Source organism: Temnothorax nylanderi, unplaced genomic scaffold (assembly GCF_030848795.1).
Source record: "Temnothorax nylanderi isolate EJ_2023f unplaced genomic scaffold, tnyl_v1.0 TNYL_tig0099_pilon, whole genome shotgun sequence".
Taxonomy (NCBI): Eukaryota; Metazoa; Arthropoda; class Insecta; order Hymenoptera; family Formicidae; genus Temnothorax; species Temnothorax nylanderi.
The window spans coordinates 401,930-425,138 of NW_027249161.1; the positions used below are offsets into that span (position 1 = coordinate 401,930).

Here is a 23,209-nt window from a genome sequence, read left to right on the forward strand (position 1 = left end):
AGTCGTAAATCATAACCGGTATAGGATTTCACGCGGTCGCAAGATTACCCAGAGGTAACGGTACCGAAATAATAGCTGGTTGGACGACGAAACGAATATGTATCGGATAACGTTCGGTCGCATTTAATTTCGAGCGAGCAAGGAATGCGTTATAAAATGATTACCGAGTTCGGTTAATAGGCTTGTCTCTCGTGACCGATTTACGATTTCGTGTGGTCGCGTAAATTCACGGCGAGAGCGAAACTCCGCGCGAGTTTCTCGATTGGGTGAATCCAGCGTTGCGAAGACGAAGAGAAAGAGTGAAATATTTTCGGGAAAAGGTCACAAAATCGAACTCGTTTCGTAAACTCTGCTTCCGACTTGAAGCGCGGAAATAATTTCGAGAATCGACTCGCGAATCGGATCACGCGTAATCTTCTGATGATCGAAATGTGGTAACTGACTAAGCTGTGTAAAGGTGTAGTACTGTTGTTGAAGTATAAGGCCGGCGGATTTGTGGAACGTTAGAGTTTCGCGCGATATCGTCGACTGATGCCACGCTCCGACGAGAGACAGGCTTTCCCTCTACCCCCTTCCATGCTCACCATCGTCGTCGCTCGCACCACCACCACTTGGCAAAGACCACATCGCCATTGCCAATATCGTTATATTGCCTTGCAAGTCTCACTGTCCTTGCACCTGTATTTTCTAGATCGGTATTCCTTAGGAGAACGAGTATGCGCATAACGACATTGCATTGGTAATATCATAAGATTCATGTTATCCCGATTTTCTCAGAAACTAATTAGTATCTCATCCGTATTTTTCTTTTTTACGCTTGATTGTAATATAATTATATATTTTTTCTGTTATATCGATTCTGCTGCGTATGGAAGTTTGTAGATTATTAAATATAATATAGATAATGTAGACAATATATAGATAATATAAAGTAAATATAATGTATGGTAATAATATAGATAACAATTAAATAATAACAGGTAGAATTTTGTTTTTTCTTTGTATTATTTCTAGAGATATTGGAAGTAAAAATTAATTATTAATGCTCCAAATCTTATTCGAATAACATTTTTTTTGTAATATTACTTTTTTTGATTTTTTAAATTATTTATCGCTATCAGAAGTATTCGGTTTATTATAGATTTTTGTAAATTTTGCGAGGCCTGCACAAAGAAATTGACAGGTGCATTTAAATTCCTCGCTTGTTGAACGAGGACAACGCTGTGATGAGAAAGTGCAGGTGATAGACGTACGACTCCAAAGTATTTTTTTGAAATTCCTACCATTTCGTAAAAGACGCGAGAACGAGAGACACGTGCTCGTAATAGCGATGCTGACTCGCGACTTCCGTTGTCGAGAAATCTCGGTGTGGGAGTAAAGTCTCTCGATATTCGGTGAAGATTGTGAAAACGAAGTTTAAAATCGTAAGAAGCCAACACATTTTAAATCGCAGTTTTTGTAAATTTATTTTAAATCAGATAAGTTTAATATTTTCGTGGGCGGGGGGAGGGGAGGGATTACGTGTAACAATTTATGGCCCGATTTAAGAGATACAAATAACCATGATTAAAAGATTATCTGGAATGAAAAAGAGGATAGTTTAATCTTTTGGTATTTTAGGTACATCAGCAAATACTTACAGAAAGTTAAATTCACGTCTTTAATTAATTAAAAAAATGAATTTAATTAAAGTGTTTAAAATTATTAAAAAATTTTTAATAATTTTAAATACTCTTTAAATTCGTTACATTTGTATTATTAACAATATATTTTGTATTTTAAAACTTATCTAGAAAAATAAATTTCCGGTTTAATGTAGTGTGAGTTGATTTTCATTCACGATATTTTCGTTTTCGTGACTTTGACGGCAACGGGTATCGCATCGAGCGGAACGCGATCGCGAAGAAGCGCGAGGAATAGCGAAAGAAATGCGTCTGTCACGCGTCACTGACATCGTACGTCCGCGACTTTAGGACGACAGATTCGAGAGGCATCTGCTCCTCCGCGACAGAGCTTAGAGTTCGGACTTTACGGGCGTTCGGGACGTCTTTACAAAGCGAAAGTACAGACGGAAAAAAAAATAGAATGGCAGCCCCTGCGAAGGTTCATCCATGTGTCATGTGTTTTTCTTCGGTGCGCGCGCTCTTTTCTCACTGCGGCGCGTGTATCATGGCTTACATAAATTATATGGCGTAATTATATCTTCGCCTGTATACCGGGCGACGTACGTCAGCACGTTTCCATCGTCGTGCCAGACCGTTCCTCCGATATAAACGTCACCGCTGGCGAGTGTTCCTCGTAAAGCGTTCCTTATATTCCGCTGAGTTCTTAAAGTGCCATCGGCATGCATTCTGACTCATCAATATGCGATCAAATATATGCGCGATATATTGGCAAATCGATTTCCGTCGAATCGTTTCCAATGCTAATAGTCCAATTAATAAAATTTATTGTCTGCTTGTTCGAATTTCTGACGGTGCGCACATCAAAAATTAATTATTAAACTCATAATAACAGTGTAATACTATTCTATGATAATATAATAATATTATCACGATATATATGACATTTTAGAAAATAATTACAGATTTGTTCAATTAAAATTAGAATTTTTATATATTCCTTTTATGTATATGTTATTTATGTTTGATGACAATTATTTTAATTGTTGTAAATAAACAATGATTAAGGAGTATAAATTCGACGGAAATTATATATTTTCGTACAATTCGTGTATGTCAATTTAACAAATTACTCTCAGAATTAAAGAATTTTTTTCTCGTTGGGATACTTGTTTTTTCCCTGAAGTCTGTGTTGACGATGATCCTAAACAAACCGCTTCAGGATTACACTGTTGAAACATCGACGTACGAGCGGTAGTTTCCCGTATCTTATTGCGCGATTCCTCGAGCGACACACTAGACTACTAGACTACGAGAGCGATGTGAGTGCTGCCTCGTGGATGCAATTTACAAAAACTGACATAAAGAAAGTCCTGCGTGAGTTTCGCAAAGATACAAATAGGTATGTTCTGTCCAGTATCATTTCACAAGCTAGATCCATATAATTTTGCGTTTTGCGTTCAAAAACGATTAATCGTTTTTGGAAAATAAAATCATTTTCGCAATTTTTAAATCAATAGATATTCTCTTTTTTATAAAAAGATATTCTAACATTTTTTAAAATTTCTCTTGAAAATATCATTACGAAATTAAAAATATAACAATAAAACTGTAACTATAGATAAGTTGTAATTAGAGCAAAATTATTAGTAATTAGACCTAAGATTCTATAATCACTGTTGTCAATTTTTTGTCTATTGGCCAATATTGTCAAAGGACCGTTTTCGAAAAGCGGAGTTTTTCGATTATTCATCAAGTCTGAAGAAGAAAGTTTCGCATTCGTGAGAACTTTGATCTGTGGCAAATCTTTTTTCCAAGTTTCAATGGAAATACGTGTAAGAACTGCGAGTGTCGTCAGCATGCATGTGTGTGTGGACACTGTGGACAAGTGTAGAGAAGTTGAATGAAATGGAGTTTTCCTCGGAAGAATTTGTCGGTAGGGTTCTTTCATCTAAAATCAAATGAGACCGAGATTAAATGCCGCGCTCGTGTCGAGGAACAATAGTACTGGTCTTGCATATACGTACGTTTACATATCGCGAAATTGCCGGTTTGCATAGCTTAAAGCTTAAATCGTTCTGCTTTTTCTGTCTCGATGTACGCGGTTCCAATTACATCGATGGAAAAGGCAGGAAACATTCCAGATGTTTTTCGTTGCGTCAGGCCAGGCGTTCCAATAAATGTGGAATCTATACTCATAATTGCGATGCGATTTATACAGATATTACATTAGCGTTGATTTGATCTTGCATTTTGATGGATTTTTTTCGATGTTGAATTATCAAAAAAGATAAAATATAAATATGAGTTATATTTAGACGTAATCAGTTACAAGTTAGAGGTGTTTGATATTTCTGACATTGTTGGATATAATATTTTATATATGGATTAATAATTTTGTTGTGTTACAAGAATTAATTACGATTTATTTTTGCTCTAAATAAGAGAATTTAATTTTTTAATGATTAAGATCTAAGCATTAATTTCTAAATGATAAAAAGTTTATTTTGTGTACATCTTGAAACTATTAAAATTTCAATTAAATTACATAATCGTTATTTAAACCAAGTTTTGTAGGTATATAAAATCTGTCATATATAAGGCAATTAATGTCAGTAAATGAGTAATTAGTATTAAATACCACGTATAACGTATAAATATTACGCTTTCGGGAGGTCCGTAAAAAATTATGTTGTAGAAATTGCTGCAGCGCCAGTGTCGCAACTGTAAAAAGAGACGATATTGTTCCGGGAGGGTATCGAGAGAGGAATGTTTATTACTCGAATACACTACGTTGCGATGGTGGAGGAAGAAGAAAGGAACAGGGAAAAAGTGCACGCGTCTGATAAACTCGTTGGGAGCGCGGAGATCCGGCCAGGGGGGTACCACTTTCACCGAATGAAAGTAAAACTGGATTCGGCAGGCGCGGTCGACTGAGAGTTCGTGGCGACGCGACGTCATCGCGGACATGCTTTCGGATGTCATTAACCGACCTCGCCGATTCCATTTCATTTGCCGCCGTACGGCCGGCATATTCGCGAACTATAAACTTCCGTGCGTACGAGAGAAACACTAGTTTCAATAAAGTTTTATGAGAACGAGAAGGCGGGAGACGCCCGCATTTGAGAAAAAGACGCGTGCATTCGCGCTAGAATGAATCAATGGCGCAAGGCTGCGTCCTTCTTCTGTCTTCGCCGATTCGCGAGATATTCAAGTTTACGACGGCGCGGCGCGGCGCGGCGCGGCGTGTGCAAGCGACAGGATGTCTGCACACATTTATGCACGCGATTCGCGAGCGATGCGTTCGTCTGACTCGTTGAATTTTGTAGCTGCGCATTCATAAGCGAGTGATGGTCGCAAATTGCCACGCGGCAGTCGTGGAAAATAATCCTGTAATTTAAACATATTTTTTATATATAATTTTTCCCTGAAACTTATAGCTCCAACTGTTTTTTAGGGTATAATTCTTGAATATAATTTTTGATAGACACGCTTCGATAAAATTTGCTTGGATTATCTGACAACAATTAATCCTTGCTACTTTCTTGCACACAGATTTATACAATTTACAATAATACCTGTTATATTAGTATTACATTCACATATTATTATCTCTATTTATGAGATAAAATAATATTATAATAATCCATTTTGAAATAGAATAATTATATTTCTGAACTATTTACGCTGTTATCAATCTTGATTGATTAATCAATTCAACAAAGTTATCTCTAATTTTAAACGAAATGAAATTGTAATCGGGTGCATTTGTAAGATCTTTCAATGTGTTATTTTAATTTGTCTTCGCATTTACTTCATTCCTTATAACATTTTCAATATAAGAGTGTAATATGTTGTCAACATGACAGTTGATAACAATTGTTTCCTCGGATATCCTTTGTCTTCTCGTAGCTACTGGATGGTGCATTATAACTTTAGATATTTACTTTTTTACGCTCGTTGCTTCTTATAATCGCATTATTTGCGTATCTTTATCTCGCGTTGTTATAATTTTTAATTTACAGCTTTCCAGTCTCTAGTTGCACGCTCTCGTGCATAGTATATCATCTCGATACAAGCATATCCGGTTTTATGATTGTTACCGATGTGCGCTGTCTATGAAGTCTTTTGGATATGTTACTCGAGATCTCGTGTCTCCTCGTAGCGCGACTCAGATAATTATGTGCTGCATAATTATGCAAGTGTCCACCGTTGGGATGTGTATTACAGCAATTAGTAATTCAATAACTTGATGATGAATTAATCATTGCGCTAATGCACGTCAAGTGACTACGATTTATTTGCCATTTCATTACGCATTTAGATGCATCTTGCGTGTCGCAATATGCGCGAATATTGGTTGATTAAGTAATAATTAGATCAATGAAAAGGGAGATATAGCATGCGAAACGTAGATTAATTTCTAAAAATATATCGCGATTTATCGCGAGTATTTATTTCATGAAAATAACGAGACTTCTGACACGGCATGAAACACAGTAACATTATGCAATTTCCACTGCATACATTTACATGTACATGTATAAATTTTCACGTATAAATTTTATATGTGTTTACTACTATATCATAATATATACATATATCCCATTATTATTTTAGATTTTACCGTGGTTTCTCATTTCCGGCATGTCTGGTAAGCAAAATAATTAAAAAATGCAAATATGGGTGTGATTGCAGACAGCAAACTACGGTTATCTGCTAATCTGAAGTACTTTACATTCACAACGGATGAGACGCATTTGTCACTGCTCGCTCGCGCGATTCGGCAGAGTGAGGCGACGCGTATCGATTTGTTCGACGGCCGTGTCTCTTAGACCATCATTAGTCACACTCGCAACAAGCTGCTCACTTATTCTCGTAATTTCTTTTTGTTGCACGTCGAAAAGAAACACATTCGAGTCAGGCATCGTTAAACGTGATAAATTTAAGCCTTGACAGATGTCATGCGGAGTATTTCTATATATACTCTTTCTATCTTTTCTATCAGGAATTTATTTTTGCCATTCGTGTATTCGAAATGATCTATTAAATTCTTTTTAACTATTTGCGTTAGTAATTTATCAACGACCACGCGCGATAATCCGTCCAAAAAATTTTGCAGCTATCTATATGACTCTCAAGAGTATTTCTATTAAGAGTTTATACAAAAGCGCAAGCATCATATGCATATGATGATTATTATGCATAAGATAATTAAAGTCATACTAAAATTTGAAACTATTTGCTAATAATTGGCAGTTGTTGATTCTATCGCTGAGAAATTATAACGCGCATAACGCATGCTTTCAAAATAAGTGGATAATTCTTAGGTGCATAGTTTTGCACTCATAAAGTGCTTTATATTTAAATGTAACTTTTGGATATAAATTAAAAAAAAATAACAATAATTATAAAGTAATTTATATAAATAGATGTTTTATTAAAACGAGAATAAATTTTATTCTTTAAACAATTCATTTAATAATTCTTATTAAATGGAATAATTAAATCTATCATTCAAATTGTTATTAAAAGATTTAAAAGTAAATTTTTAAATATTGTTAATTAGTGTTTAAATAACAATATTTTCTCTTTAAAGAGATTTTTCAATTAAGTGGAATTAATTGTTATTTTAACCGACGCTAACAAATTCACAAAACGAATCGCATGTGCAGTAACTCATTTATCGAAATATATTTCAAATATGTATATTGAACGGAATATTCCGTCGTACAATTATTTAATAATATTTTATTAAAGGTTTCGTTAAATATTTCGTAGAAGCCAAACTGTCTGGCATATATGTTCTTGGCGTTTGTTGTGGTACATATGTCAGACTGCAGGGCGCTGTATTGTCTTTCGTGAGATTCAAGTCGGCAGCTAGCAATGCGAGATACTTGTATTTCCTGTGTTACCGCGTTCCATCGAAAAGCGATTATTTCCTACAAATTATTAGCTCATTGTCAGTTAATAGCTGAGCATGATCAATTAATTCCCGCAATTCATAACCGTTTACCATCAATTTGTATCGAAGCCAATATTTCATTCAATTTATTTATTTTCATTTTCTTTCAGATTTGATAGGAGATGTAAATGAAAAAGTATTGTTTTATCGCGATATTTGTACGGGCGATAAATAAAGGTTTTAATACAGCTGTTAGATTCGAATGTATTTTTCATCAAACTTTATTTTTTTTTAATGGTTTAAACGTAATTGTCCATTATTTTTGAAAGATTGAAAGAGCGTGGAATAAAAAAAATTGTTGGATCAGAAATATTTTGAAATATATTACTTATGTAGTATCGATTTTTTATTGTACATTTCCGGACGATCGTCTTAATTAGTTATTAATCCAGCTTTATTAAATACACTGTTTCAGTATTAGAATAGTCGTTTATAATAAAAAAATCGTTAGTGAATATTTCGAAAATTATATACTTAAACGAAATATAAAAGAGACGGGTCGATTATTTTATAACATTACAATTTTAATTATTATAATTGTAACTAATTGTAAGCTCAGACATCGAGTGAATCACAGAATTTTGTATTTTTGTCGCATTATTTTCATAATCATGTTTTGATAAGATTCTATCGCAATGTACAATAGCAAAGTATCGTGAGATTTTTATTAAGAAGATTAAAACACGTGATCATAATTAACCGTGTTTTCGTGAATGTTGTGTTATATGAGTGCAAAGAATTTGGGATGAGATAGAGAAGGCCTGGGAGGTATCAGGTGACGACGGAGCAATCATAGAATGAGTAAATTATTATTTTTTATTTTATTTATTACTTGCAGAATTAATAATTTGTAATTATTTGATTTAGTTATGTTTTGTTTTTCCTTTTTAAAATATTTTTTACATCAAATTTGTGATCTGTATTTATTTGTTTTTTTTTGGGATTAAATATTATATAAATTAGTCTAAGAAAGCAAAATTTTTTTATACGCATTTCTCAAAGATAAATTAAAGACAAATAGAAAGTATTTCATTCTTAGCTAGATATTTTAACAAATTTATTTAATACATTAAACAAATACTCCTTGTATTGGGATTGAATACACGATGTCTTTCCCAACATGATGTCGTTAAATTCTATGAACACAAATCAAGCTTGAATAAAACAAAAGTATCCTTATCTAGAACGGTAGTTGAAAGTTTATCGCGAATATAAAAGGACGTATTTGATGAAGCGTTGACTGACAACGATTCTTTATGACACTTGACGAGAGACAATAAAATTTAATGACTGGCTAGTGGTTGTCGTAAAAGTGAAAAATCACACTAGATTATTAACTGTTTATACCTACTCTTGGCGATTTTTATAGCGATAATATTAGATTTTGTTAAGTTGCTTTCATCGATAGTAACTAGATATGATTTAACATTTGAACTATCGATGAATAATTTTTGCTATTTAAGTATGCTATTTAATTTTTGCTATTTGCTATTAAGTAAAGTAATTTGATCAATTTTTCCATTTACATATTGCAACAAAAGTCATGGAAAATCTTAGAAAATGCACCGTTATAAATTTGAGTAATTTAAAAAAAAAAACAATTAAAGTAATTTAAATCGACCGTGACTGGCAATATATAACGTCTTTTCCGATATGAACATAGAAAAACTGTTTTTTTTTATTCACGATTTTTTATGATTCTAAATTTTAAAAACTTTTTACGTTATGTTTTCTAGTTACTTAAAAAGTCATCTGGTTGAACGCCATCAGATAAGCGAACCTGGTAGGGAAACTAGATCTTATAATGCAACGTTTGTACAACAACCTGCTGTAGCTGGTAGAAAAAAATTATCCATCTACAAGTTCTCATCGTCATGATGGGAACTTGTAGATGGATAATTTTTTGACACTACTACCCTTTCTCTCCTCTCACTTTAACCCTTTGACGGCTTAACGTCTCTTTCCGAAAGACGGAGCCCAGTTTTTCTCCGCACAAGAGCCTATCTTGCACGGAGGGGCGCAGCTTCGGAAAAACATTCCATATGTTTACATGGCTCTAGTGGACTCGAACCTGGTTCCTCAGATTACGAGTCTGGCGCTCTACCACTAGACCACACTGCCGCCCAATGTACATATATTGCCATATATATATTGCCAGTCACGGTCGATTTAAATTACTTTAATCAGTTTTTCTATGTTCATATCGGAAAAGACGTTATAATATTGCCAGTCACGGTCGATTTAAATTACTTTAATTGTTATTCTATATACTGGCGAAAGAAATTTATTATTCTGTTTAAAAAAAAAATACAAATCAGTTATTTTGACTGCTTTAGTAGTTCTTATATTTATAATAATTTTAATATCTACAATATCAGCCGTGTGAATATGTTTATGAAGACACGAAGATAAATATTTACTAACATTATTATAAATTTAAAATAAAAGTTATTTGCGCGTAACTCATAATATGGATAGAATATCGTACATTATTGTCGAGAGAATGTAATTTGCTCAGTTAGAGATGTGGTAACCCACAGGATAACTACAGAATAGCTTTAGTTAGTTTGCTTTATTAGTTTTACGTGCATATGAATAAACTTGTTTTATTCAAAACGAGATTAGGTCATGGTATAATTTATGGTGATTCACTTTTTTGTAAATATATAATACCATTATTGTTTGAAATAGAATTTCGCAAAAAGATCAACTCTCGGTAAACGTACGTGGGATCTGAGTTGTCGGTAAGTTAGTATAAGCTGATAAAACGGTCTATAGGCAAGAGGGTTGCATTATCTGCTTCAGAAAATGTATGGTCGATAGAATATCAAGCGATCTTGTCTTTTTTCAATATATGACACATATTACATGATATAATACGGATATAATACAGAACATATACTTTCTGATTTTATATATCTATTTATTATAAAATAAATATCGCCGTGCGCAAATTTTTAATATTTTGTCGATTAATGTATTTATACTATATTTAAAAGAAATTCACATGAAATGATATTATTAGATATTACATACACACGAGCATTATGTATATATTAATTGTGCACATACGTATACTTTAATAATAATTTAGTTTCAAAATTATATATTTTTTTGCAATTTCCATTCAAACGTAAATAACCATGCTTACGTGACGATTAAAAGTTTGTGTTGCCGGGAAGCCAAGATCAATTCGTTACGATTTATTTAACGGCATTAGATTTGTTACAGTCAATTAAGCATTTATCAAGCATGATGTAGGTATAGCATGTATGTAGTAATTTTCTCAGGATCTTATAATAAGTTTTTACGCGCAACTAAACTTGTCCGTTCTCATAGTAGGTCTTGTAGTTAGGAAAATATTTGTCGTTTTTATACTTGCAAAATTACTCATGCTATATAATACTTGGTATACACAGAATTCGAGGAACGCAATTCAGCGAAATAACAAGAGTTATCGGGCGAGTTATCGAGAAAATTTATTGAAAATATATTTCATTCGTGATGCAAAAGTGAATATCAATAATTTATTGAATTAAAAATTGGTTAAAGATAAATTGACCTAAATAAAAATCGATCGGGAAAGCAAGAATTCGAATGGGAAATTTATTGAAACGGAAATGGTGGAACGGAGATTCTATCGAATCCAAAATTCATTGAAAAGAATATTAACCTAGTTATGATTGGACACGGTCAAGCCAAATCAAATCAACCAAATCGCAGGTCAAGCGATATCAAATCTTTCGTGTAATAATTCAAAAAAGTTTTCCGTTGAGTAATTTTCTTTTCTTTGTGAATTTTCTTTTCGATAAATGTTCATCTCGGTGAAGTGTTTTCGAATAATTTACCATCCGATTAAATACTCGCTGGTGAGTTGTTACCTCGTTCCATTTTCCATTATATACTTCAAATTTCCGTGTGATTCAATGTTCCCGTCGACAAATAGTTTCTGATTAATTATAATTTATGCATTTATGACGACTTTCGGTACATTACGAAATCGTGTCATAAATATGGATACACCTCCTCTGTTATTATACATCGCAAATCTACTTGATTTTACGGATGATATTAAAATATTTTTAAATTAAAATTTAAAATAACTAATGCGTTATCTTGTGGTATATAAGTTTCTTTTATAAAAAACAAATATTGTTAAGTTAATTAATAGTAAGGACTTAAAACAGTAGTAGTTTTTTATAAATAAATAAAACATCGAAAATATGATACAAACGTAAGTTGCAAAGAGAGAAGTTATGAGTGCAAAAATAATATTTATAAGATTCTCCAATTGAAATAAATAATTTGTATTAATTTATAATTGCAACGTCACGTATCATGTATGCATTTTAAACAAGAAGCAGTTATAAATATCCATCTATTGCTAAAATTATGATATTAAATAATTTTGTCATATTCATGATCTTACATCTATTTTAGTAATATTGTTTAATATGTAATAGACATTTGGATCAGTGTTAGCGCTAATCTAATCGGCGACGTAACTAACGGACGGAGTTTACATACGTGTCGCGTATAGCACTTTACATACATGTATAAGACGCGTGCTCTAGATTGCAGATCGTAAGATACAGGCAAATTTGTTCGCCGCTGCTCTAGGCTTTAGCGCAATTCACCGTTTGGACGACAGTTGTTGCAGGTGTGTCGAATCGATTTACACGCTGCACATCTTGGCATCCTTTCTGCAAGTCTAGTATTCTCACTATTCGCTGAAAGTTTCGTGAAGTTTTGCCGGAGTACGAATAACGTGTCTTCGGCCGGTCATTAATCGTGGGTGGCGTACATTTGCATATTAACGAGTACCGTAACGTGACGTAATATATGTTCACCGCGTTTCGATTACTCACTCGACTGTGATCGATCAGTTTCTGTGGGGAAGAGGTCAGTTCGCCTGATTTCGCGCGCACGTCAAAGGCACGTTGGCTTTGATTGGATTTGCTTAATTATGACGCGGAATGAGATATATATCAAGATGCTCCTGTCTTACCATATTATTTTTGATTACGAACGTCGAGTAAATTTCTCAAGATATATCTTTCGAAAGTAATCTTTCAAGCAGAGTCGTTATTAATTTTTTTCTTGTGGTTCGAGAGTGCACGCGCGATAGGAATTAATCATTTCTTATACGCATCGTCACGCGTCATTTATGACCTAAATTCTTATAATACATTTTTGACGCTAATTGTATAAAATGTGACAGTTTGATTCTGATTATTTTTAACGTGTCAATCGCGTTTGTAATTAATGTATGATGAAAGGAACATTTAATGATGAATGTGCAATCAAAGCATGGAAACGCGATTTTCACAAATTGTACATGTTCTTTTTATAAGTTCGCTTATCGTTATGATTAACACATGTCTCATCAAACTATGAAATATATATATTAGTGCGAAGATTGATTATCAGGCCGGTCGATAATGCTCCGTAGATCGTACCTGAGTTTTCAACCGTCTGCTCGAATCGCGCCATCGCCGGGCTCATCAGCAAGCCGGACGCCAGTTGCAGCCCGTGAGAGATTAGGTGCACGAGAATCGTTATTATGATAATAACATATCCCCAACCGCCTTCCGGGTAGTAATGCTTATTGAGCGTGATTTTTTTTCGAGCGTTTATCACGGTGAAAGATTCCTCTGCCTCCTCCACGTTCTCCACGAGCTGATCGAATAGATTCTCAGATTCGCCGACGCTGCCGAGGCCTCCCTCGAGAATTAGTTGCTCGGAGAATCGCCTCCTCATCATCTTCGACGTAATCGGAATGGCGCTATTTTTACGACCGGTTAAAGCGGCTTTGGCGCTCGCACTTTTCCCGCTGGCAACGAGACGTGCGTCACCGTTCGATTCGTTAGCAATTCGGGATTCGCTATTTTTCGAATCTTTAATGTCGACAGACGCCGAATTCTCGGGATAAAGCGGGGTGATCGATTGTGTCGCGCGGGCTATCGCCTTCGGAAATGTTCGCGGACGGGTATTGCTGGCGATGATTGGTTCCGCGGCGTTCGCGGCACCGGTGGTGCTTTCGCAGTTTCCGATTGCATCATCGACGAGCGGCTGCTCGGAGAGTCTGCGATTATCTGCGCGGCCGATCTTGCAGCCGCGCAACGAGTACGTTTGATCCGAGTACCGACGATGGGGTATCGGACCGGCGGCGGCGGCGATCGAGTGCCGGCGCTGAATCGTCGCCCCGTTGTCCCCGATGTCGACGCAGCCATGGTAGAGGCTGCCGGCCGAGTTTCTACCGGAGGACGGCGGCAGAAAGCTCTGGCAGGTCGACACGGAGTTACCGGAGTCCTTCCGTTTCGCGCCAACACCTTGAACGGAATCCCTGGCGAAGCACGAGGACGTGGACGAGATCTTCCGGCGCTGGTACTGACACTGTGCGCACCGACACCGACATTGGCACGCGGTGAATTGCGGCAGGAAGCAATGGCACCGCATCATACGCGATAGGATCTCCGGATGCGCCAAGAGCAACTCGGGCAGCTCGATCTCGCTCCATGATTTCGCGATGTCGCCGGAAGACTCTCTCGTCGACGCCCGTTTCGAAACGAGACTCTCGGTCGACGAGCGGGTCTCGGATTCCACGCCGGATATTTTCCGCGCGGTGCATTCGCGTTGCTGCCGGCAGCAACGCGTCCGCGCTGCACCGTCACGATGGGGATAGGATTCCTCTTCCTCCGGCTCTTCGTCGCCGTCATCTTCGTCGAGCGAATTCTCCTCGCTCATAGCCGCGCTGTAAGAGCGGCGACGTTTGCGATATGCGGGTTCCTCACGTAGTGCCCGCGCCGAGTTAGCTCTTTCGTCCATTTCGTGGTTCGTTTCAAACTCGTTTCTCTTTTAAACTAGCACAATCGAGGCGAATGTCTAAGCTGCTGAATTTTCGTGCTGAGAAACGATGTTCGAGACCAAGTTATGTTACGTCACGCGCCGTCGCGTTACTTGTTGCGATATTTAAATGAGTCACGAACAATGCGATCCTTATCGTATATTTAAGTAGTTCTTCTATAAAAGATAGGTGTTCGTAGTACGTTTATCTCGTGCTTTTATCTGTTTCCAGAGTAAAATTTAGTAGATGTCGATTTACGGATATCGTGCAGCGTGGCAACAATGGCACAAATACACACTAGGAATGTAAAACACTTTTTCAACGTAACAGTCCCACACTTTTGTTATTTATTCGTTAGTTTTCACCTTTGTAATTGGATTTATCGTGAAAGAATACACCTGGTACAAAATTAAACTCAGTATTATGTTATACCAACAACATCGGTGGATTTCAAACGAGAACTGTCCCCAATGCGTGAGATCCAGCGATGTTTCGTGGATGCATCAGCGATGCTTTGCACGCATTAGGCTGAACGTGAGCCGCACGACGCGTTTCGACTGTCGATTCGTTGTCCTGATTTTTCTCGCACGTACATTTTACGTTGCTACACAGTAGATACTGGTAGATACTCTCGTATGCATTAATCCCGAAAATAGTACGGGCCGGATGAAAAGTGTCTCTACCTTTTCGGAATAAGTGATGATGCTGGGAAATATGGGAGAAAGTTGCTACTGCTGGAGAAGCTTACTGAATTTTTTATTATTAATTGAGGAATTGTGATCTCAGTTGACAGAAATTTGATTTGTTTTGTACTTTTTTTTTACTTTCATCATAGAATTATAAGTTTTTATTTATTATTGATATTAAAATATTTATTTGTTTCGATTTATTCGGTACTCTTATTTTCTATACTTCGTATTAACAGCAGTCTAATTGGAAATAACTTTGTTGTTAATTCAATAATAGTATTAGTGAAACAAATACGCTCTTGTTTTAATAAAATGTTATTTGTTTTATTAATATTGTTATTCAATGAATAAGATTATTTTCAATTACACTGTCGTTAGCTAATGTTGTTAATACATCAGTTTCTTTCCGTGTAGTATTGATGAAAAGTAACATCGAAAGAAATACTTTTACTTTTTCAGAATCAAAAGATACTGAAGAGATTGTAAAAACTGCATTTCGAACATGACAAAGTAAATAAATTGCGGTCAATCTATACAGGAACTTGGTCCCTAGAAAACGCGACAAGAAAATCAATGTATGTCAGAGGTGCAAAGTCGGGTATAACTTTGATCCCAACTTCGACTACAGTTGCTGAGTTTCTTTAGAAATAGTAAGCATTATATTTCCTTTTAATGTAACTTAATAGCAGATTTCGTTTGAGGTAAAACTTTCACAAGTATTTTATTGTTATATGTTAAAGTTTTGCCAAGTTATATAAACTATCGAGTATAACCTACATTTTATCTTAAGAATCCCTGATAAATAATTTTTAATATTATTATTTAATATTATGTAAAGAAAGATATCTGGTAATGTTTAATGAAGATATTCTGTCGTTATTTTGTAAAAATATTCAATTCATAAAAAATATGCGCTAAAAATTTTGAACAATTAAAAAAATGTATGTACAAATTAACTATAGCTATTAATTAATAATGACATATATACAATTTTTTATATCATTTTATCAACGCATAAGATATCACAGAACATGAAATTCATTAGAAACTCCAAATACAAAATTTAAAAGATTAGAAACTTATAGATTTTTGAGCAAATGCATAATCTTTTATTACTATTATTATTGTTATTATTACTATTTATTACTATATACAAGATACATTTGAAATAATCTTTTATTTTAATAATTTTGTATATGTATACATTTTTATTAAATCTTATATGAAACATAAATGACAAATATGATAGATAGAATCTGAGGATCGCACAATGATCGAAAATCTGGATTTTTCGAGCTTTCGTCTCTTTGGTTTGCACTGTGTGTGTGTATGTGTGTGTATGAGTGTATGTGTCCACAGTACTTTTGGGTATCGCAGGAATATAATTTATGACACGACCACGTTTGAGAGGGGTTGAGTGTATGTATGGTTACATAAAACGTGATCAAAATACGATCCGTAAGGAGACATATCCAGGTCAGAATTAGGATCCTATTATCCCCGAGATTTACCTCCTATGGTGATAAATAGTGCGCTATTAGTTCACGAGGAAACGTGCGAAAAATGCTAATATCACGTACAAGTAAAGTATAGAAAAGGACGAAAGGTGTCACATTATTTTAACCAAAAATGTGTAATAAAAAAAAATAAAACATTCTTTCAAGAAACCGTCATAACTACGGTTTACTTAAATTCGGAAAATTCTGATTTATTTGAAATTTATCCGAGAATATTATGAGCGACCAAAATTTTCATAAATACATCTGCGTTAAATTTGCATTTATATTTCATAATTAGGACGTTGTTGATGGCCACTAATGATTAACGCTGGAATACTGATGTGATACACATATCGCCAAAACAGAGAGCTAATTAATCGAACTTATCGAGACTTGCATTTATTTGTTATATTGTATGTGAAATACTACCTATTGCAAGTTTTGAACGTTTATAGAGTTAATTTTCGATGCATTAAGAATATCAAATGACCTCTTACCTGCACTATGCAGCGGGGGATGTCGAAATTTCAATTCAGCCGTGATGTGCCAGCATCCGGGCGCGGCAAGTTGCAGACCTACTCCGATGAAATGCACTAGTACCGAACACGTGACAATGACGTATCCCCAACCTCCCTCGGGATAATAATGTCGCCTCAAAGTAGCCTCCTTTCTGAAGTCCGTTGCCGGTCGCATCGGCGACAAATCGTTGTTTCTTCCTTGTTGCTCCAATTTTTTGCCATCCTTATCCACGTTTCTTGCCTCTCCGATTAGGCGGTTCCCAATCCAAATATTTTTGCTTTGATTCTTCTCAGAGCGCGCTTCCGTTTTTTCGCGTCCGGTCAGATTATCGCGTCGAACACCGCGTGCGTTCGCCATCGCCGGATCGTCGTTTTTCTTGCTCTGCGAGGGGAAACGAAAGGGATCGATCTGCGAGCGAAGAACACCCTCGGACGTGCATTTTGGACAGGCATGAAGATCGTTCTTCGAGAATGACACGGACGTCACGTAATCGTCGTAGTCCACCACCTTGATGTGCGGCGGCGATGATGCGTGTCTCGCGGAAGACGTGGGCGAAACGGTAGTTTGATATTTTTCCCTCACCTCATCCGTTTCTCCCGTTTGTGAATTATTTGTCTGCGCGATGCTGACTGTATGCTGTCTCTCATTCGCTATGTTTACTATGACATCAAAGGCGTTCGTTTCCGCGAATGATTTCTTTTTCAGTTGCGCGCTTGTATCTTTGAGCTCTTCATCGACGTGTAAATTTTTCGAAAGCAACTTTGAAAAATCCGTATCCGATGTGGTTCTTAAGATGGAGTCTCTTTTCATATCTCGTGTCTTTGCGTCATTAATCTTTACGGGCGAGTCTGACTTACATCTTGATCGATCTCGGACGATGTTCTCCTCTAACACGATGACCGAGTTTTGATGAGTTGTAGTTGTCTCGATTAAAGAAAGACTACGCGGTATGAAATATCGGCCGGTATTCTTTACACTCTTCGTCTCATTATTCACGTCGGATGAATTCTCCGAGAAATTCGCGGGTTTCTTATTTATAGACGGCCTTCCGTCGATTAATCTTCGTTTTATCATCACGGACGCGACTCCTCCTGGGGCACATCGATCTAAGAGGATGACTTCTTCCAGGCAATTAGATCGCGGTGCAGTTTGTTCCAATCGATATATCGTTTCGCGGCTCGTTGGGATGATGGTAAAGGCACGAGATAAAGGATCGACGCGCACCTTCACTTTCTGTGGCGCTCGATCGGGCCAAGAACTGCTGTGCCTCATTTTATTCCGTCTGTGTGTCGTCATGCTACGCTAGGAATTTCTACGGTCCACTCGAACGAGCACATTGTTGAGTAAAATTATTTCCCGTATCCTTTAGCGGATAGATAACTCTGGTCCTCGATGATAAGGGTTTGGCAATCCGCCTTGCCATGTCGACGTTTTGTATTCGTGCGGAAATAGTAGGTATTACAGTCGATAGTAGAATCTGCCGGAAGTACTTAAATATCATTTGCAAGTGAGTCGTATTCTTGATGCAGTATACGCGCAGAGCACGCGCATACGTGTACTCTTCGTGGTAACTGTGCATATTTTATACGTGTCACCGACGTTTACGACGTTCACTCTATATATTTCCACTGGAGAATGCGTTTGAAATAAATCAAAGTAAAATTTGCGATGTCAATTCCTTCGAAATCTTTCTACCATCGCGAATAATTTTCAAGTTTTATTTTAAGAGTTTGAATTTAAAAAAAAGATTCGATATTTGCGACGAAAAATGTGACGGAGCATTAATAACCGCTGATTTTAAGGGTTCCACGGATGTGGCGAGCGGATGTGACTGCAAATGTTTTTTTTCTTTTGCGCGAGATAATGATCTGTAACATCCGATGATGGAAAGATAACTTCCGAGGTGCAAGCGGTCCTGGCGAATGCGCCAGGATGACTGTTACGCACGTGCTGCTTACTCGCGATCAACCCTCTCTCTATGTTCTCTTTCTCTCTCCCTCTCACTTTAGCGGATGGCAGGCGCATGCTTGCAGATACCCGACGACGAATCGCGAAAGCTGCGTTTTCCAGCTTTTTTGTGCTACAATGTGAGCGCTCGTGTCGCGTGCTCATATGCCTCTGGTTCTCGAGAAGTTTACGTCGCGCGCATAATTTAGAACACTTCTTGTTAGATTTAGGCCTTGATCAAGCTGCTGAGCTGTATTTTAAGCTAAGCTTCGTTAATGACTGGAGATTTTTTTTTAAGCTTTTCACGTACAGGATAAAATTGTAACAAAGAAATAACAAGAATCTGAAACTCATATATAAAGAGTTTAAAAAAAAATGTGTCAAGTAAATATATTAAAAATAAAAGTAGGTCAAAACGTGCTTTTATCTTTTTGTATTTTTTGTTTTGAGTTTTATGTTAAAGCTATTTTTTCAATAAAAAGATTGAGCATATCTTAAACTTTAGTTGAGCGGATTTAACAGATATGATTTCGTGTAAATTTGAGGCGTGAAAGCGTTTTGTATGCTTCGTAAGTTTCAAATACACGCCTGTTACATAATCCCGTAAAGTATTGCTATAAATATAACCGCAGAGGTGACTGATCCGCACAGTCATTTGGGTTTAGTGTACCCACGAACCTGAGCTCATCATACTGCGGACACTCGTATACCTCTATACACATACTTACGTGAATGATGGTGCAGCAAATAACTGAAGAGGAGTAGAAGTAAAATATTAACTAGCTAATTATACAAGTGTTTAACTATTTTTTATAATTTCTTATAATTACAGTTAGACACTAGTATTTATTGATAAATTTGAAAAAATTACACATTTATAAGTAATACCGTTATGAATAATTTATAAGTAATACCGTTATAACCGTAAATTCTTTTCTCTCTTCTTTATATGAATTCAGCGCTTCATAATGTTTTAAATCTCATTATCTCCAAAGAAACCCGTATTACACGTTCTTTTGGTCGTTGAACGCTCCAATTTGTCTCCCGGCAGGGAAACTGTAGTCTCGGAGAATTCAAGCTTGTTTCCAGAGCCGTCTCTGTAATGCTATTATGCTTTCCATTTACCCCTCATCGTGCAGGAACTGACCTACCTTTATGACACGTGCGATCAGTCGTTCGCAACGATCCGAGAAAAGCTCCTTCTAAACAATGAGATACAACTCAGGGCGATATCGGGACGAATGTTGAATTCTTCAACGGGGAAAATTGGGTGGCGTAATGCAGAGGCAAAAATAGACATCGGAGAGGAACCGATTTCTGGCGAAGAATGATTGAATTCGTTCGAAGTGGGAAAGGAAAAGAGAGTCGTAAAAATTTGTTCGCTCGGGAGATTACCCGCGGCGATGTCATCGACTAGGTCGACGATTATGCATGTTTGTTCGACCGCGCGCGTCGGTAATACTATACGATTTCTCTTATTCTCGGGAATAACTGCGCTCAAGTTGGCGTCTAAGTTGTTCGAGCGAGGAGTGTCGCGGTCGGGAAAGCAGGTGCGCGCGACTGGCGGAGATATTATTACCGATGATATATGTGAATTTCATGCGGAAGTTTGTGGGAAGGAAAGATAAAGCTTTCGTCGTCACCGTGACATCGTCGTCGTCGTCGTCGTCGTCGTCGTTGTCATCGTTGGTGCGATGCGAAAGAGATGGACAGGGATGCACGGTAGTGCGCCGATAAATTTAAGCGGGCGATGAGCGCATGCAGCTTCTTTAAGCGCGCGCAGAGCCTCTCTTAAAGTTCGCGTGATTTATCGTCGCATTAATTTGGGATCGGGCTTAGCCTCGAGCGAACGGTGAATGTGACACCGGCGCGAATTTTATCACGTGTTGTCAGACGGACGTCCTCTCGTGGATACTTTGTTAAGTGGAGCACGGGCTGGCTCCTCGTCGTCGTGGCTCGTCGCGAAAATATTCTGCGCGGTCGAATTAACGTGCCTCGCGCGAGACGCTCAATGGACCCCTTCAGGCGTGACTTAGCGAGATTACTTTGTCAGCTTGGAAAAAAACGTAACTCAAACGCCGCGGATATAAATCAGTAAAGAGATACGTGCGCTAACGTGCACGGAGCTGAAGGATATAATGAGATTTATGATGGATTGGAAGCGCCTCAGCTAAAATTTTAATTCCCGAAATTGTGCACGCCGCGGGAGTGTTAACTCATTTATATCCAACGTTGCGCTTTCGCAACATGTTGTACCGATCGTAAAGTTTGTATGATGCAATTGGATCTAACCATGAATATAGAGTAGCTACTTATACAATTGGTTTGAATATATAGCTATGTGGCCAAATATATTTATTAAAACGTTTTTTTATCTTGCAAAAAGCACGCCACGGCTTATTAAAGTTTCATTTTTCCGTAAAAACTATGTAAAACGAAAATCTTTATGAATTAAAAATGCTAAAATGCTAAAATTCTAGAGGCTAGAAGCAGGATTTCCTCGAATCATTATTATGCTAACAAAAATGGATGTGTAAAAATCCTAAGTGCGGTCGATAAGAGAGCATAGTGAGTACAGAAGATTAGACAGATTTATATTCAAATTGACGACCGGCGTGACGAGGCTAATCTTGAATTAGGCGAAAAATCGCGAACAGGATCTCCGTGGTGTAATAGCAAGTTTGCGAGTGTAGCGACTGGCGGGTTTCCCTCCATTTTAGCGATATGTTATCAGGTCGATCTGTCTCGCTTGTACGAGACATTATTGTATGTAACTGGAACGATCTTGATGCGTGTGTCTCGGTGCTTGCTCGCAACCTGTCCTAAATGCTCAGCTCCGCCCCGGCTGATCGATATACTTGAAGAGGAAAACTTTTCTCCGTCTTACGATCGTCATGTCTCTCTGGAAGTTTCGCGAGTTTGGTTATTGCATTTTGAAGTCGCAGTGACATTTGAAGAATTGGCGAAGCGAAGGATGCTCGGCACACCGTGAATACCTGAGAATAATTTCAGCGTTCCGCGAACTGACTTATCTCTCTTTCTCTCTCGGGCAGAAATGGGATTCCGCTTTTACCTTCGTGCCTTGTAACAAGTTTCAGAGAATGCGGATATACGACGGCTTCCTTATGATCTATTAAATCTAGTTACGACCTTGATCGCGCACTCGCGCCGCGCTCGATACGAGTCGTATAAAACTTATCGGAGAGAATCGCGGTCGCATCTCGAACGATCGTACCTTTGTTTGCTTCCGCCGCGCCACCACGGAATTTATCTTCCGTCTCGAATGCTCGCGCGCACAGGAGCCGTCTCCGTCATCTATGATTTTATCTGGTGAAAAATATACTCGACTATATCGGCGGTCGCGCATATAACGCCGTTCTGCATCGGACGATTCGATTCTAATCAGCCGATAACGATAGATATAGCGATAGAAATTTCCTCGGGGCCGTTTGAGACGCGAGGCATTTGACCCGCGTATAGAACGAGATCTTGAACGCTAATGGATGACCACCAAACCGCCACTTTAGCGAGATTGAAACTGTCGTTCACACCGTACCGAGCATGATGGATGCGGTGCTTTATAAAGTCGTTCGCTCCTTGTACGTACTCGTTAACTCAAGAGACTCTTACCTTTCCTATGCTTTCCTTCGCGTAAATAGCGCGTTCGTAGTATTCGTTTCGTCTCATTTGATAAACGTGTCAGACGGTTGAGGCCACGGCGCGGCGCGGCGCGGCGCCGCGGCGCGAAAAGCAGCTCTAGCTGTTTAAAGACGGTTTGAATATTTCGAAGCGCTCCGAGTCTTTTGCCTTGAAAGCTATCAGCTTTGCTTTCGTCGTTTTACATGGTTTCCAATTATTGCGCCCGACCATTACAAGCTCAAGCATCAATCTCGAAGGCTCATCAAACTTGCCTTTGTCATTTTAAACGCTTTCCAATTATTGTGCCCGAGCTGCAATAATTTCTAAGCATCAAGACTGAAAAGCGTGAAGCTTGCTCCTCGTCATTTTATACGTTTTCCAATTATCGTGCCCGGTTGCAATATGATTTTTTACTTATCAAGTCTGAAAAGCGTCAAGCTTACTTTTGTCTTTTTTGCGTGTTTCCGATTTCTCGACCGTAA

The 23,209-nt window shown here is 37.4% G+C and overlaps 2 protein-coding genes across 2 annotated transcripts in view; both read right to left on the bottom strand.

Annotated features, from left to right (window-relative positions):
• LOC139775480 (uncharacterized) overlaps positions 1-19,056 on the bottom strand; it is a 78,815-nt gene extending 59,759 nt beyond the window's left edge. The window contains exon 1 of the mRNA XM_071711509.1: positions 17,120-19,056. Within this exon, the coding sequence (XP_071567610.1) occupies positions 17,120-18,437 (1,318 nt within the window). The 5' untranslated portion in view covers positions 18,438-19,056. The remainder of the gene's footprint in view (positions 1-17,119) is intronic.
• On the bottom strand, positions 12,979-14,415 carry LOC139775494 (uncharacterized). The gene has a single exon (XM_071711523.1). It carries the CDS (start codon positions 14,413-14,415, stop codon positions 12,979-12,981), a length of 1,437 nt encoding a protein of 478 aa, XP_071567624.1.
• Positions 19,057-23,209: the final 4,153 nt, after the last annotated feature.